General features: G+C 45.1%; 1 protein-coding gene across 1 annotated transcript in view; it reads right to left on the minus strand.

Annotated features, from left to right (window-relative positions):
• LOC144599911 (uncharacterized) overlaps positions 1-8,234 on the minus strand; it is a 31,560-nt gene extending 23,326 nt beyond the window's left edge. The window contains exons 1-2 of the mRNA XM_078411175.1: positions 8,183-8,234; positions 4,450-4,549 (exon numbers count right to left, since the gene is read on the minus strand). Of these exons, the coding sequence (XP_078267301.1) occupies positions 4,450-4,537 (88 nt within the window). The 5' untranslated portion in view covers positions 4,538-4,549; positions 8,183-8,234. The remainder of the gene's footprint in view (positions 1-4,449; positions 4,550-8,182) is intronic.
• Between the last annotated feature and the right edge of the window lie 8,151 nt (positions 8,235-16,385).

A 16,385-nucleotide genomic window follows, 5' to 3' on the forward strand; every position in this document is an offset into this window, starting at 1 on the left:
ATGAACCACAGTGGTCCTAGCAGAGATCTATATATAACTCCACTGGTCACAGACTTCCTGCCTGAATGTTGTCTTTTCCTCTGTTTTCTAGTCTGCCAGTTCTGAATCCTGACAAACAATTTAATGTTAATCCCGTGCTTATTAATCTTCAGCATCAGTCTAACATGCCTTACTAAAATCACTGCAGACAATGCCACGTAAAAGTCATGCCTATTGGCTTTAATTCATCTATTTTGTTCCAAATGGGAGTCAATTCTATCCCAAAGAATCCTTTCCAATTGTTTCCTACCATTGATGGGTGACTCACAGTTCTTTAATTCCCTGAATTCTCTATCCCCATTTTAAACAAATAAACCATTTAAACTCCCATTCCCATACTTATCTTTCTGTCCTTGGCCTCCTCCAATGCTAGAGTGAGGCCACATGCAAACTGAAAAAACCACACTTCGTATTTCTCTTGGGTATCTTACAACTTAATGACTTTCAGGCAACGAATCCCCAAACAATCTACCCCATCTGTTTTACTGACATATTTTACATTATTTCACTATTTTGTCTTTTTCCCTTGCTCCTCTCTTCCCTGGGGCTATCTGATACCTGACCTACATCCCCTAACTCCAGTCTCAGTTTCCCTCATTTATTCTTGTTTACTTTCTCCTTGTTTACCGTCTTGATTTTAATGTCAGTATAAGATGGTTTGGAACTTTCTTTACTCCAAATCGGCACAGCCATTTTGTGGCCTCTTTTCTCCCTTCTAATCACCTGCTTGACTTCTTTCCTCCTTGCTTTATATTCCTCAAAGGCCCTCTCTGCTATCATACTCTTGAACCTTGCACACGTTTCCTTTCTATTTTTGACCAAATTTACAAACCTCTTTGGCCATCGAAGGTTCCCTTTGCCAGTCTTATCCCTCCTCCTTAGTGGAACCTGCCGGTCTTGAGCTTTGATCAACTATCCTTCAGTCAACTCTCAATCTCAGACGAAGAGTAACTTAATAACAACTGCTCTGAGTGTACCTTACCAAGCTCCTGCCTAATAATATTGTCATTTGCCTTACTCAAATTAATGTCTTGTGGCAAAGTCCAGACTTACCCCTATTCAAATCAATCTTAAAACTTATGGAGTTGTAATTACTATCTCCAAAATACTCTTTCACTGAAACACCAGTCACCTGGCCAGTCTCATTTCCCAACACAAGGTCCATTTTGGATTCCTTTCTCATGTTGCACTATTCACAGCTGTCACAAGAAATCTTATTGGATATACCAATAGTCACCCCCTAAGACGTCCCTTTGTGTAATCTTCCACTAATGTGTGTCCATATCTGTTCCTCTATTTCTTGCTTGTTCTTGGGGGACCTCTCGTAAAATTCCGTTGAATTGCTTGCATCTTCCTTACTTTCAAATGGCTCTACCCATATCACCTCAATGGACAAACCATCCAGTGTGTCCTCTCTGAGTCCCAACAAGACAGTTTCCCTCATTAGTAGAGCAATCCCCCTCCATCTCTTTTCCCTCCTTCTCTATCACATTTGAAACATAGAAATACAGAACATTGAGCTGCTAGTCATGTCCCTGTGACAACCATATTTCCACAATGACCACAATGTCATAGTCCCCAACAGCGATCTCGGCTCTAAGTTCATCTACTTTGCCCACAATACTCCTTGCATTGAAATAAACATACCTCCGCCCATCAGTTTCACTATATAACTTCACCTCCCTCTGTCTGCCCTTCCTTTGAGACTTACTTATCCTCAACTCCATCTTCCCATCACCCCCCTGCCTCTCCAGTTTAACCTTCCTGGTAACACTAGTGCATCTCCATGCAAACATATTGGTCCCCGTCCATTTCAGACACAAACTATCCCTCTTGTAGAGGTCACGTTTGCCCCAGAAGAGATCCCAATGGCGGAAAGATCTGAATCCCTGCCCCCTTCACCAACTCCTGAACCATACATTCATCTGTTCTTTCCTCCTATTCCTATCCTCATTAACACATGGCACCGGACATAATCTAGAGATGGCGAGCCCGGCGAGCCTTAACAAAGCTCTGCGTGTGTTCTCCAGTCACAGGTGAGATCCTGGAAGGGTTGGAGAGTTGTCAATGTAGTGAGACTCACGTCAGTGTTAGGGAAAATATCAGACCTTATCCCTTTTCCTACCCATCTCATTTGTGCCAAATTGCCCACCACCTTCTGGCTGCTCACCTTCATCCTTGAGAATGTCCTACAGCTGCTGGGAGACATCCTGGGCCCTGGCACCAGGGAGGCAACGCACCATCCTGGGCCCTGGCACCGGGGAGGCAACGCACCATCCTGGGCCCTGGCACCGGGGAGGCAACGCACCATCCTGGAGTCTGGTTTGCTGCCACTGAATCTCCTGTCTGACCCCCAAATATTCTGGGATTTGAATGGAATGGAATTGCGGGCTGGGGAAAGGGGTTGTAGTGGGACTGAAGACAACGGCTTTGGGATTCAAAGTGTTCAGTTGGAGGGGAATTCTGCTCATCCAGTCCTGGATGTCCCACGTGTAGTCTGGGAATGTGGAGATGATGGAGGGGTCGAGGGAGGTGCTGGGGGGGGATTGAGCTGGTGTCCACAGTCAACTTGTGGAAGCAACGGTGAAACTTCAGCTGATGTCACCGAAGGGCAGCGTGAGGATGAGAAATAGCAGGGGTCCAGGGTAGAATGTCGAAGGGGGCTCAGCAGAACTGTGCGGGAGCGTGAAGTGAAGACATTGCAGGTAGTTCTCGGGCTGCGACTGGATCGATAAGTCGAGGGTTGTTCCACACGCCTGGACTGTGCCGGGGAAGTGTTGGGGGAGGATACTGTGGACAACCGTGTCAAAGGCTGCAGACAGGCTGGGCGGGATAAGGAGGGAGAGATTACCTCTGCAACAAGCTCACCGGAGGCCATTTCTGACTTTGATATGGACCGTGTCGGTGCAGGAGAAGGAGCTGATGGGAGGGGCTCAAAAATGGAGCTCCAGCAAGGATGGCATGGATTTGTGAGGCAGCAGCACATTCAGAGACGTGGAGAGGAAAGCGAGATTGACAATGGGGTGTGGGTTTACACGGACAATGATAAAGTAAGACAAACTTTTTATGACCGGTGGTCCTCTCACACATCAAATCCAGCATCCCTGCCTCACTGGACACACATCAATTTGCATACAGGGCAAATAGATCCACAGAGGACGCCATCCCTTTGGCTCTTCTCACTGTCCTGACTCACCTGGAGAGGCAGGGCACGTACGTGAGGATGCTATTCATTGACTATAGCTCTGCCTTCAACACGGTCATCCCCACCAAGCTCATCACCAAACTCCACCAGCTGGGCCTCAGCTGGTCGTTATGCGACTGGATCCTGGACTTCCTGCTGGAGCGACCGCAGGCAGTGAGAATGGGCCTGCATCTGTCCTCCACTATCACCCTGAGTACCGGCACACCACTGGGCTGTGTTCTGAGCCCCATGCTCTACTCCCTCTTCACACACGACTGTGTTCCTGCATCCGACACCAACACCATTGTCAAGTTTGTAGATGACACAACGGTGATCGGGCTGATCACCAACGGTGATGAAACAAAATACAGAGCGGAGGTGCAGAACCTGGCGGACTGGTGCTCTGATAACAACCTGTCCCTAAATACCACCAAGACCAAGGAGCAGATCATCAACTTCCGTAGGTCACACTTCGGGGAATACGCCCCGATCTTTATCAACGGGGACAGTGTGGAGAGAGTGTCCAGCTTCAAGTTTCTGGGCACTCACATTTCGGAGGACCTAACAAGGTCCAATAACACTGCCGCGCTGGTCAAGAAGGCACAGCAACGACTGTTCTACATAAGAACACTGAAAAAGTCAGGTCTACCCTAACAGCTGCTGACGACATTCTACCGCAGCACCATAGAGAGCATTCTAACACATGGCATCCCTGTGTGATATCTCAGCTGCACGGAGGTAGAGAGGAAAGCTCTTCAGCGGGTAGTCCATAGAGCTCAGAGGACCATCGGAACACAGCTACCAACCTTGGAGGGAATCTACAACACACGATGCCTCAGAAATGCCACCAGCATCCACAAAGACTCTTCACACCCCTGCAACAGTCTGTTCGAACTTCTACCATCGGGCAGACGATACAAGGCCTTCTACGCCCGCACCTCCAGACTCAGGAACAGTTTCATCCCCAGGGCCATAGCTGCTATGAACCAGTCCTGCTGAGCCGGATGGTCACATCGCACAGTGAACCGGCACAGATCTACTTGCACTTTATTCTGTTTTAAAACTGTTCCAATTTGTTTCATTGGGTTGTTTAAATTAATACTGACTAGCTAATTAATTTATTGCATCGTATCGGAGGCACATTCCCAATCTCGTTGTACCCCTGTACAATGACAATAAAGATATATTGTATTGTATTGTATTGTATCGTATGAGAAAGTACTTACTCTGTGTGGAAACAGGTCGAAGCAGGAAAACAAAGAAACCAAACATCAAACCAGCTGGCAAACTGCTGCCGAGAAACGTTGGCCTCATTTTGTGGATTCCCTGTGGGAAATAACAAAGTTTTAGACTGAGCCTGTTTGAGACACATATCTTCAGTGCATTTGGAGTCCAAGTTCAGAGCTCACGGAAGGTGGTAGCATAAGTGGTTAGGGTAATTAAGAAGGCATATGGTTTGCTTGTCTTCAATGCTAAGGCCATTGAAAGTAAGAGTGAGTAAGTGACTTTTTCGTTTCTAAAGATAAAAGTTCCATTGCAGTGTTTCTGTTCTGGTGCTGCTCATTGTGGGTCAAATGCCGGATTATACGGACAGGAACTTACCCCACACACTGTTACTATGCTGAGGAATGTAGCAACGATATGTCAAAGTGAGGTCCATCGGGGAATGTTGCCACCTGACCCACTCCAGACTGCAGGAAAACGTGCTGAGGAACGCACTGAAGCTTGGTGCAGCCACCATAAAAACCCTGAGGGGGAGGATCACAGTCAAGGGACCTTCTCCTGCTGCACATTGTGGGGTGAGTCTGGTGGGGACACCCCTCATACAAGAGAAGGGATATCACCACAGGGGGCCACATGAGTGTTAAAGGTGTTTAATGAAAAGATAAATGCTAATGCTATTGTGTGTGACAGTATTGAATGTATACAGTGTCTGAAGATGTTTTTATGTAGTTTTATAATTGTATAGAAACAAGGAACTGCAAATTCTGGTTTACCAAGGAAAGACACAAAATAATGGAGTAACTCAGCATGTCAGGCAGCATCCCTGGAGAACATGGCTATGTGATGTAATGGGTCAGGACCCTTTTCTTCAAAATTAGTTTTGTAAAAAATTCTTTATTGTGCCTAAAGTTTATTTAATTTTTTTTAAAGAAATGTGAGGTTAGAAGGGCGCAAGGTGTAATTATTGTGATTTTCAAGCTCATTCAGAAGATTATATAGATCTGAGAGATCCCAAGAGCAATGAGGTGTTCTGCCTTTCTCCACATCACATTCAGGACCTGAAGCAAAATTCAGAGCAATGGTCAAGGCTGCATTAAGAACTCTCTTGCAATTTAACCACAAAGATTTGGCTATTCTGAGCTCTAGGCTGTTTTTCTTTCTGTTTTTTTCTCAACTAAATTTCACAATGTGTCAGTAGGAAGCAGAGGTATGAAGGGCAAAGATAAGATCAAACCATCACAAAACCTTATTGAAACATGCAAAAGAGGAGCAGGAGTGGATTTGGCACTTTGAGCCTCAAGTCAAGTTTATTTGTCACAAGATGTGCAGTGAAATGAAAAGTTACCCACTGTCCAGCAATAGAGCAATAAAAATAAGCCATTCCACACACAATCACAACCAACACAAACAAACAAAAAGAAACATCCATCACAGTGTGTCTCCTCCAGTCACCTCCTCACTGTGATGGAAGACCAGGAGGTCTTTTCTCTTCCCCTGCCATCTTCTCCCGCGGTCAGGCTGTTGAAGTTGCCACGTTCCAGGCCGAGCTGGACGGTGAAAGGTATGCAGTGGGCCGACCCAAGCCCCGCGATTCGGGGTGGGCGAAGACGCCGCCGCTGCACATCAGGGTGGTCGGGGCTCCCGACATTGAAGCCCCCGCCTGGCAGAGAAAAATCCCGTGGCCTATTTTAGGCCGCGCCGGACAGTGAAATGTCCGCGGTGGGCCGACCCAAGCACCGCGATTCGGGGCGGGCAAAGACGCTGCCGCTGCCAGAGCTCCCGATGTCGGCCCCCACCCCAGGGCCTGCGAGCTTCCGACGTCCAGATGGTAAGTCCAGTCTGCGGGCTCTGCGAAGCAGAGCCCAGGTGGTCCCAGGTGGAGGCCGATGGTAGGCCGCAGCGGAAACGGGAACACGGCCCAGAAAAATGTCCGTTTCCGTTCAGGAGAGACAATTTTACAGTCCCCCCCCCACATAGTACACAACCACAAAAAACTACATCGCATCTAAACACTACAATCAAGACAAAAAAACAACATAAAACACAAAGACAGACGGACTGCAGGTAAGCCGCATCTGCTAGGGCAGCGCAGGTTCTGTCATTCAACACAATCTTCTCTGTCAATCCTATATTACAATTCTCTCCCTATAATCATTGATGCCATTTGTGTTAAAATTATCCCCTACTTACCTGGATTCAGTTACTTGTCATCTACCATTTTTTCCGTGGGGTGAATTTTTAAAGGCTCACAATATTCAGCATGAAGACATTTCTCCACATCTCAGCCCATATGGTCTTAAGTCTGACCCCTTGTTCTACATCCTCCAGTCACTGAAAAAAATCCTTACATATGGAATTTGTCTAGCTCTGCCTGAATTGTTTGATTTAGTGAGGTCCCGTTTATCTCTTCCAAACTCCAGTGACTACTGACCCAGTGGTTCCACCTCTCCTCACATGTTAGCCCTGCCATTCCAGGAATCAGTCTGGTCAGCTTTGGCTGAATTCCTTCTGTGGCAGAAAACCCTTTCTCGGGTAAGGAGAACAAAACAGAACACAAAAGGGGTGAGATCAGGAATATCCTGTAAAATGGCAACAAGACATCTTGTTACTGTGCTCAAAAACTCCAGAAGAGAAGACCAGCAAACGTCACTTGCCTACTTATTGCGTGCTGCATCTCATGTCTGCTTTCAGTGACTGGTGGACAAAGATGCAGATTTCTTATTAATATTTCTGAATCAAGCACAATTCATATAGTTCTCAGTCTTTCTGCTTTTTTATCACAGAATCAGGTTTATCCACAATATTATATTTAGGAAATATATGGACGGACATGGGTTAGGTGCAGGCAGTTGGGACTGGCTCAGATAGACATCTTGGTCAGCATGCATGCATGCATTGGACCGATGGGCCTATTTCAATGCCGTACAGCCCAATAACTCTATGTTGCATCTGTGTTTTTTGGGGGCACTAGCTCAACTGACAGAGGTCACCTGGAAACATTTTTGCATCCTCTTTGCTTCTCCTAATTACTCTGTTTCATGTCATCAAACTTAGAAATATTAAATTTACTTCCTTGTCAAAATCATTAATGTACATTGAAAATAACAGGCTCAAGCAATGGTTTCCATGATGGCTTATTTGTCACCATGTGCCACCCAAAATAAATATCAGTTCCAAGCCTGCCAGTTGAACATTGTCAAATCCACATATTTTATTATTCCTTGTTGATCTTTTATGCATGACTTTATCAAAGACCTTCTGAAAATTCAACACATCCACTTCTTCTTCCTGAAGCAAAAAGACAAACGTCTGGAGGAACTCAGCGGCTCAGTTTGTGGAGGAAAATGATTTCATATAGTGGAGGAAAATGTTTAATCCAACAATTTATTTTTGTAAATATCAAAACATTGTTTTGGAAAACAGAAACAGCAAAGGTTATATATTGAAATATTTTCATACAGCAGATAGCAAACAGGAAATTTGAAATGTGGGAAAGAATAAAGTTCATTTGATTAGTCAAGAGAAACATCACTATTTTAGATTTTAATCAGTTGGATGTTGCATAAATAATAAAAATGGTTCCCTTTTTAGTTAAGACACCATCATTGCAATAGGAGAACTCATTTAAAAATAAAATTTGAAGTACATCAGTTTTGCAAACTACATTTCAATCATTTAAACCCGTTCATTTAATCCACTTTTACCAATGAAGAATAATGTCTGAAGTTTACTGACCTTCTGCAGAGGGACTTGTGTGGTATTCCAGAGAAGCAGCAATGTGGCTTTGAGCTCAGCACAGGACAAGCTGAGGTTCCTTTACTCTGCACAGTAACTGACGTTGTCTCTTGTCAAACCAAAGGACACTCCCCCTCCACCTCAGGGTTCCGGCACCACTGATGTTGATCCAAATTGGTTAAGGTACAGAATTATACAACAAATAAAGAAAGGGTTGTTCAAAATGGGAAAGTTTTGAGCCCAAGGGCATTTCACTTGGAATCGAACTTGCACCTTTGCACATTTCGAATGGATCTCAAATGGGAGAGCTCCAGGTGCTTTGCTGCGTTCTGCTGGGTGTGTGAAGTAATGAGGGCCTGATGGTCCACAAGTGAGTACAAGCAGTCCAGGGAAGTCCTGCCATTTCATGATGAATAAAACCTCCATAGAGGGTTGTGTTCATTAAACATGCTGGCAATTCCATTGCACCCATTAGGATAAACTGAACCATTTCCAGAGAGAGGACTGGCCCTGGTGAAAGGGGAAAGAACATACTGTTTCCTCACTTACCCCTTCGTGGGAAGGAGCCCACAGATTTCACCATGGGCTGCTTTCACTGTCCTAATGAATGCTCACCTTTATTGCTCAGCTGAACAAAATCTCAAACAACATTAAAAGAAGCAGAGTACAGAGTGTACACTGGGGGTGGACCTCAGCATCCACCATTGGGAGTGGCATGGTCACACGGCCACTCACTGTGATGGCTGAACTCTGAAGATGTTGCTGCCAGGCTGTTTCTACAACAGGTAGAGAATGAGCCAATGCAGGGGATTGACCTACTTGCCTCCTCCTCTCCTGTCCACCTGCAATAGGTGAATCTGTTAACTATGGCTTTGGCAGAAATCAGAAGACCATTGCACAGTTCGCATTGAAGATAATTTTTTGTCATTACACCAAAGTCATCCCATATTGCTCTGAGTGGCAAAACAACTTTTGGTGTCACCTTCCCAAGGGAGCTGCAGAGGCTGAGACATTGACTATGTTTAAGGTGGAGGTTGATCGACTTTAAACTCGACAGAAGTCTAGAGATGTGGGGAAAGTAGGAAGGTGGTCTTGAGACCAATATTAGATCAGCTGTTTGGGCCTGAAAATTTGTGCTCTCTCAGACTTTAATCCTTGGAGTGCAGGAGGCTGAGGGGTGATTTTAAAGAGATAGTTAAACTCTTGAGGGGAATAGATAGGCTGAATGAACATAGTATTTTACCCAGTGTGGGGGTATCAAGAACCATAGGACACAGGCTTAAGGTGCAAAGGGCAAGGGGCAAGATTTAATAAGAACATGAAGGGCATCCTTTATATTCAAGGGGAAGTAGGTATATGTAATGAGCTGCCAGAGGGAGTAGTCAAAGCAGGTACTAAAATTTCAATTAAAAGACACTTGGACAGGTTCATGGACAGGAAAGGTTTAGAGGGCTATGGGGCGATGCTGGCAGATGGAACTAAGTTTGATGAGGGAACTAGGTCAGCATGGACGAGTTGCAGCTGTTTCTGTGCTGTATGACTCTGACTAAGTCCTGATAGCTATGTGGGAGTATCTTCACCCAAAGTTTTGCAGAACTTCAAGAGTGCAGCTCACCACCATCTCCAAGGCAGTTAGGGATGGATAATAAATATTGACTTTGATGCTGATATCTAGATACTGATTAAAAACTAATTAGAATAAATCTTCTCCTTGGCATCATACATCTGCCACAATTTATCCCAATCACTGACAATGACACTTGAGCTGCTCTGTCTTGTTAGTTACTATCCTTATAATAAATGCATCCTCAGCACATACAGATATGTTCTGTTCTCAAAGTATTTTTAAAAATTACATAAATAGAATACTAAGGAATTACTTTTAAATGTAATGGGTAAATAGAGAAGTTGTATCTGAAGATAACATCAGCGTAAAAGAGGAAGGATATGTGTTAGGTCCAGTTTTCATTACTGTTGCGAAACTCGGCAAGTGCCCCAACAGAGACTTTTGCACCAGAGAAGACTCTGGGGGGGGGGGGGGGGGGGGGGGTGATCCCAATGTTTAGAATGTGAGAGTGATGGACAATGTGACTTTCAAGGGGCCATGAGATGAATTACGAAGAGAATTCATCATTAATATCAAATATCAAAATATGAAAAATATCAAAACAGAGGGTGACGCAGCAATAAAAAGGAACTTTATTTCTCTACAGAATGCACACAATATGGGGGTAATGAGTTGTGAACAAGGATTATGGAAGGAGCCTGATAAGATTTTTCCTCACGACGCAGACAAGACTAACTGCTGAACTGATGATGAGCGGCCCTTTCTGATTCCACCCAGAATGTTTGCTTAGAAATCAATTGTTTAGGATGTGGGCCTCACTGCTCAGGCTTCCATTTTTAGCCCATGAGGATGTGAACATTCTTATTTAGCCACTGAGTTGTCCAGTCAATGATGCTCCCACAGTGCTCTTGATAGGACATGGCCCCAGTAGTAATGAAGGAACGGCAATGTATTTCCAAATCATGACTGGAGAGGCACCCACAGCATGTGGTGACCCCATGGGCCTGTTACCATTGTCTTTCTTGGTTGATGGGATCACTGATATGAGATGTGTTATTCAAGTAGCCTTGGCAATGAACATTGAGACACCTTGCGGTGAATGATAGAGACTGAAGACACTGTACACAAGTGGTGGAAACAAAGAAGATTACAGTAGTAGATGGGGACATGCTATGTGCTGGAAGATGTTGAGCTTCTCCAGTATCGCTGGAGTTACATTCATCAAGGCATTGCACCCTCCTTAATTCGGCCTTGCAGTTGATGGTGAGGTTGTGTCGTGTCAGGAATTGCTTGCCCCATGATAACAAAAAATGAATCACCTTTCCTTTATCGATAATCCTTCTTAATGCTGCAACTCCCTACCTAGTATAACTGTGGGAGTACCTTCGCCAGAAGGAATGGAGAGGTTTAGGAAAGCAACCAACCACTGTCTTAAGTGCCATTAGCAATGGGGGGAAACCACTAACCTTGACAGTGATGCTCAAACTGTAGAAAATAACTGAATGTGTAAAGAAATGTTACACAAGTAAAATCAAGTACACCTGGATTCATGGTATTCAAACACTTACAAATACTTTATTATTGGAGGTTCCACTGTAAAGGGAGCAGTGTCAATAGAACCTCTTGTCAATCTTTCTTAAATCCCATTACCCAGCTTTCTGACAATCTCAACCTGCTTTTCTTTACTTTTGTCAAAATCCAGAATGGAATTTTTCAGTTTAAAATTATCCAAGTTTCTCCTCTCCCACTTGTGGCTAACCTCATGTTCCCATATCTCACCCGGCATAGAAATATAGAAACATCGAAACATAGAAAATATTTGTAGGAGGAGGCCATTTGACCCTTTGAGCCTGCACCACCATTCATTGTGATCATGGCTGATCATCCACAATCAGTAACCCGTGCCTGCCTTCTCCCCATATCCCTTGATTCCGCTAGCCCCTAGAGCTCTATCTAATTCTCTTCTAAATTCATCCAGTGAATTGGCCTCTACAGCCTTCTGTGGCAGAAAATTCCACAAATTCACAACTTTCTGGGTGCAAAAGTTTCTTCTCATCTCAGTTTTAAATGGCCTCCCCTTCATTCTTAGACTGTGGCCCCTGGTTCTGGATTCCCCCAACATTGGGAACATTTTTGCAGCATCTGGCTTGTCCAGTCCTTTAATAATTTTATACATTTCTATAAGATCCCCTCTCATCCTTCTATCCTTCTAAATTCCAGTGAATACAAGCCCAGTCTTTCCAGAGCTGCTATCGAACCGACAGAATGCAGAACTGATTAGTCAGCACCCAATAGGTGATAAACTCCAGTATTTATACTAAGTGATAGATTAGGGGAGCAGATTAAATGCAGGTTTAATTCCAAATAGCTCAGGGAAGGTGTGTGGAAAGTGTCTCGTGGCATGGCAAGTGTGACAGGAGCCCCTTTCCCATGGATGCCTCCTGGTGATCTCTTTGGCTGGTCGGATACTGCTGATGAAAGTCACGGATCAGGAGGGGTCCAGGATGTCATGGGCAGGAGTCCAGCTCCTCTCCTCTGGACCGATGATCTTGAGAATCGAGAATGGGCCAATAAACTAGGGTGCCAACCTACGGGACTCAACGCGGAGGGGGAAGTCTCAGGTGGACAGCCATACCCTCTAACCAAGGCAGGGGTCCGGTGATGATCCGCCCGTCCTCTAGACCTGGAAGCGGTGCAGAGCAGGAGGCCGACTAATCTGTCAGAGGGCCCCGAAATGGAAAGGACTCGAATGCAGGCTCACCGAGAAGTACTGAAGAAAACCCCAAATCCAGATGTGAATGGAACCAAAAGACATAGACCAGGAAACGACAGAATTCAAAACTGCTATCAAACCGACAGAATGCAGAACTGATTAGTCAGCACCCAATTGGTGATGATTTCAGCTATTTATACCAAGTGATAGATTAGGGAAGCAGATTAAATGCAGGTGTAACACCTGGTAGCTCAGGGGAAGAGTGTGGAAAGAGTCTCAAGCGTCTGGAGGCATGGCAAGTGTGACAGTTTTGCTACTGCTGCATGGTAACCTCTCTCTTAATCACTATGCAGGTGGAATGGTTTTCTCAAATATGAGAGATTCTGCTGAGATTGTCCCCAAGATAATGCCTGTTTGTCGTGATGTATAAGGACCTTTCACGTTTACTGGCTCAGTCATTCACAACATTTGGGGGCTCGTCACAAATATGTTCGAGATCCATTATGTGGATCCAGTGCAGGTGGTGTGTATTTTGAAGTGTAGCACCCCATACTTAGATCTGTTCAAGCCAACAACCATGGGAGGTAGAAATGAACACAATGAACAGCTGTAGCACTAGATATAAAGTGTGGTGTGTGAAGGGGGCACTGGCATTTATATTACATATACATCACATCTCCCCCTTTACTTTACTTACATCACATCTCCCCCTTCAACTTTGGGGTCAAAACTAATAACTTGAAGCTTTCATCAATTTTATGTGGATGAAACACCACAAATAACACAATGCTCTTCAAACTACAAAACTATCAATTTTACATAACAAGCCGTGCCGGGGGTTTTGACAATCGCCCACTTCTCGTGCAGGTCGTATTTCCAACCCGTTCTGTGTGGTATTTATGTTGTATGCGTGTGTGGCTTGGCACGCTTTGAGCCGGTTCCCCCACCACAGGACCTTGTGATGCGGCCTGTGATAGTCCTCTTGAATTTGGGAGACTAGCTCCTTCTAGGAGAGGGGCTCCTCCGTCTGGTTGACCCTCCGTCTCGTCTGGGAGACGAGCTGCTTCTGGGAGAGGGGTCCTCCTTGTGGGAGAGTGCTCGCGCTGGTCTGCTGCGTGTTGCCAGGGCATTGCTCAACTGCTTCGTGCGCAGGTCGTACGTCCTTCCTGTTTCTGCTGAACTCAGTACCGCTCGGTGTAGAGATGACGTAGCTCCGAGGGGACAGGTTTTCTCTTGCAATGCAGCCACGTTGCCACTCGGTTGGTTTGGCACGAAACCACACCTGTTGTTGTTGTTCCAGGCGCGGCAGCGGCTTGGCACTTGCCTTCTCATTGAAGTATGCTGCCTGTTTATCTTGTCGGATGACCAGTTGTGGTCCCATGGGAGGGACATGATGCGGCAGCAAGAGCGATAGATGCGACGGCAATTTGCTTGTTAACAGTCTACTGTTCAGTAACTGTGAGGGGGCATAGCCGCCTGGCCCATCAAGGGGGGGTGTTGCGGTATTCGAGGATGGCATACATCGGGTCACGGCCGCTGCGATTTGCTTTTCTCATGAGACTTTTTATAGTTTGTACACAGCGCTCTACCTGCCCATTGCTCTGTGGATATATGGGACTTGAGGTGACATGGGCAAATTCCCAGTCCTCCTGGAACCTTCGAAACTCCGCACAGTCAAATTGTCTGGCGTTGTCTGTCATCACTAAGTCAGGAATGCCATTCCAGGCAAACATGCCCGTCATCTCACGTATCACCGAATGTGACGTCATGTCTGTCAACTGCGCTATGTCTGGGTACTTGGAGTAATAGTCCACTACAAGCAAATGGTCAACTCCATCCAGATGGAAGATGTCTGCGCCAACCTTAGACCAAGGTCTGCTGGGGATGAGATGTGGTTGTAGCGGCTCGCTTGCTTGTGCTTTCCTAGTCGCCTGGCATATCGAGCATGTTCCCACTGGAACAACTTTTCACACGTTAGCTTCCCAAAAATGGGTTTCACATTCCCCCTCACTATTTGAAAGACAACCCTTTATTCTTTCTTACCTACTTTGACATTCCCCTTTGCCTGTCCCACAGGCTTCATTGTATGTCCAGAGTATGATCTCAGTGTTACGTTCGTGTTCAGTAAGGCAAGACCAGTCTTTCTGAACAAGTGCTCTGGCAGGATGTCAACTTGAGCTCCAGAGTCAAGTTTGAACTCAATGTTCACGTTGTTGATGCTGCACATCTGTCCCCATTCACGCGTCGACTCAATCACAGCGTCAATCACGTCAATGTAGAATACATCAACGTTGTCGTCCACTGGCTCAGGCAGCGGAGAAGTGTTGATCTGGAACTCAATGTCACGAACATCACTTCTGACACCATGTAATGTCCACTGTAAGACCCTGTTGTGGCTAGCACAATGAATATACGCCCGACAACTTGTAAGAAGATTTTATTAATGATCCTTCACCAGGAAACTTCTAGGTCACCAGACCTCAGTCACGAGGCACAATCCCATTGGCCAGCTTCTGCTCTTGGCCTCAAGGGGGCACTGGCATTTATATTACATATACATCACATCTCCCCCTTTACTTTACATACATCACACCACTCACCCATGCTACACATTATGATGAGTTCTTCCAGCAGATTGTTTGTGGCTCCAGATTTCACCATCAGCAGTTTCCTCTGTCTCTTTTTTTAACCACTTCTCTTTTCTGGCTTGTAACTGTTTGCTTCCCATCTGCATCTTGTCCCCTATTTGAAAATCCTGAAGGAAAATATAATGTTATTAATGCGAGACTGATGCAATGTAGCCCCGATCACCCCCACCCCCCACCACCCCACCTCCCATTGATATGAATATCTTCACATCACGATTTTCTACTACAATGGTTTCTTAGGAACAACAGCTATTGCATTACAGCAGTATCAGCTGTATCTTGCAAGTGTATTTTGTTCAGTTGAGGAAGTGCTCAGAATAGATTTCAAACTTTAACCGGAACAGTTCCCGGAACCAGTGCTACCAGTAACTGTTCTAAACCTCAATTACAAATAGCATTATTTATACTATCTAAGTGTCCTTTTACAATATAAGAACATTGTAATTTCATTGATACTGGCGAAAACTAGCCAGTGAATAAACATTCTTTAGTACGATTTGATTTACTTGGGAGTAATCTTGCTTTAAATAGCTGAAAATGATATTGCAAATCAAAATAGCTTCAAGTTGAGAAATTTGCTTTGGAGAACTGGGATGTCACGTGCGTTATTCTCAGATACTGCAAAAGTCTTGGTGCACTCTGTGAGCTTAGACTTGGAGAATACTGAAAGATGCGGGAGAAAATTGGATGATTATCAAGATGGTGGCTGAAGGTTCAATGAAGAAAATGGGAACTCAGGAGAACATTACGCTCAATATTAGACTTACTAAACAAAATGCAGTATTTTTATTATCAATTCCAGCTCATTTGTGTTCTTCAAAACCAAAAATCCACCATGATCCACTACAATCGATATAGTTTTAAACTGCCAGACCACCCAAATCACAGTGGCACATTTGGAAGAGCTGCTACCTCACAGGTCAAGAGACCCGGGTTCGGTCCTGACCTTGGGTACTATCTGTATGGAGTGGATTTCCTCCGGGTGCTCCTGTTTCCTCCCACATCCCAAAGTTGTGTGGGTTTGTGGCTTAATTCCGTAAATTCCCAGCAGTGTGTAAGGAGTGAAAGAGAAAGTGGGATAACACAAAACTAAGGTGTACTCGTGATCCAAGATTAGCGTGGAGTGGAGGCCCGAAGGGCCTATTTCCGTGTGGTATCTAGGGTTGCCAACTGTCCCGTATTAGCCGGGACATCCCGTATTTTGGGCTAAATTGGTTTGTCCCATATGGGACTGCACTTGTCCTGTATTAGTCACAAAGTCACAATCCAATTGGA

The sequence above is a fragment of the Rhinoraja longicauda genome, chromosome 14 (assembly GCF_053455715.1).
Source record: "Rhinoraja longicauda isolate Sanriku21f chromosome 14, sRhiLon1.1, whole genome shotgun sequence".
In the NCBI taxonomy this organism is placed as follows: domain Eukaryota; kingdom Metazoa; phylum Chordata; class Chondrichthyes; order Rajiformes; family Arhynchobatidae; genus Rhinoraja; species Rhinoraja longicauda.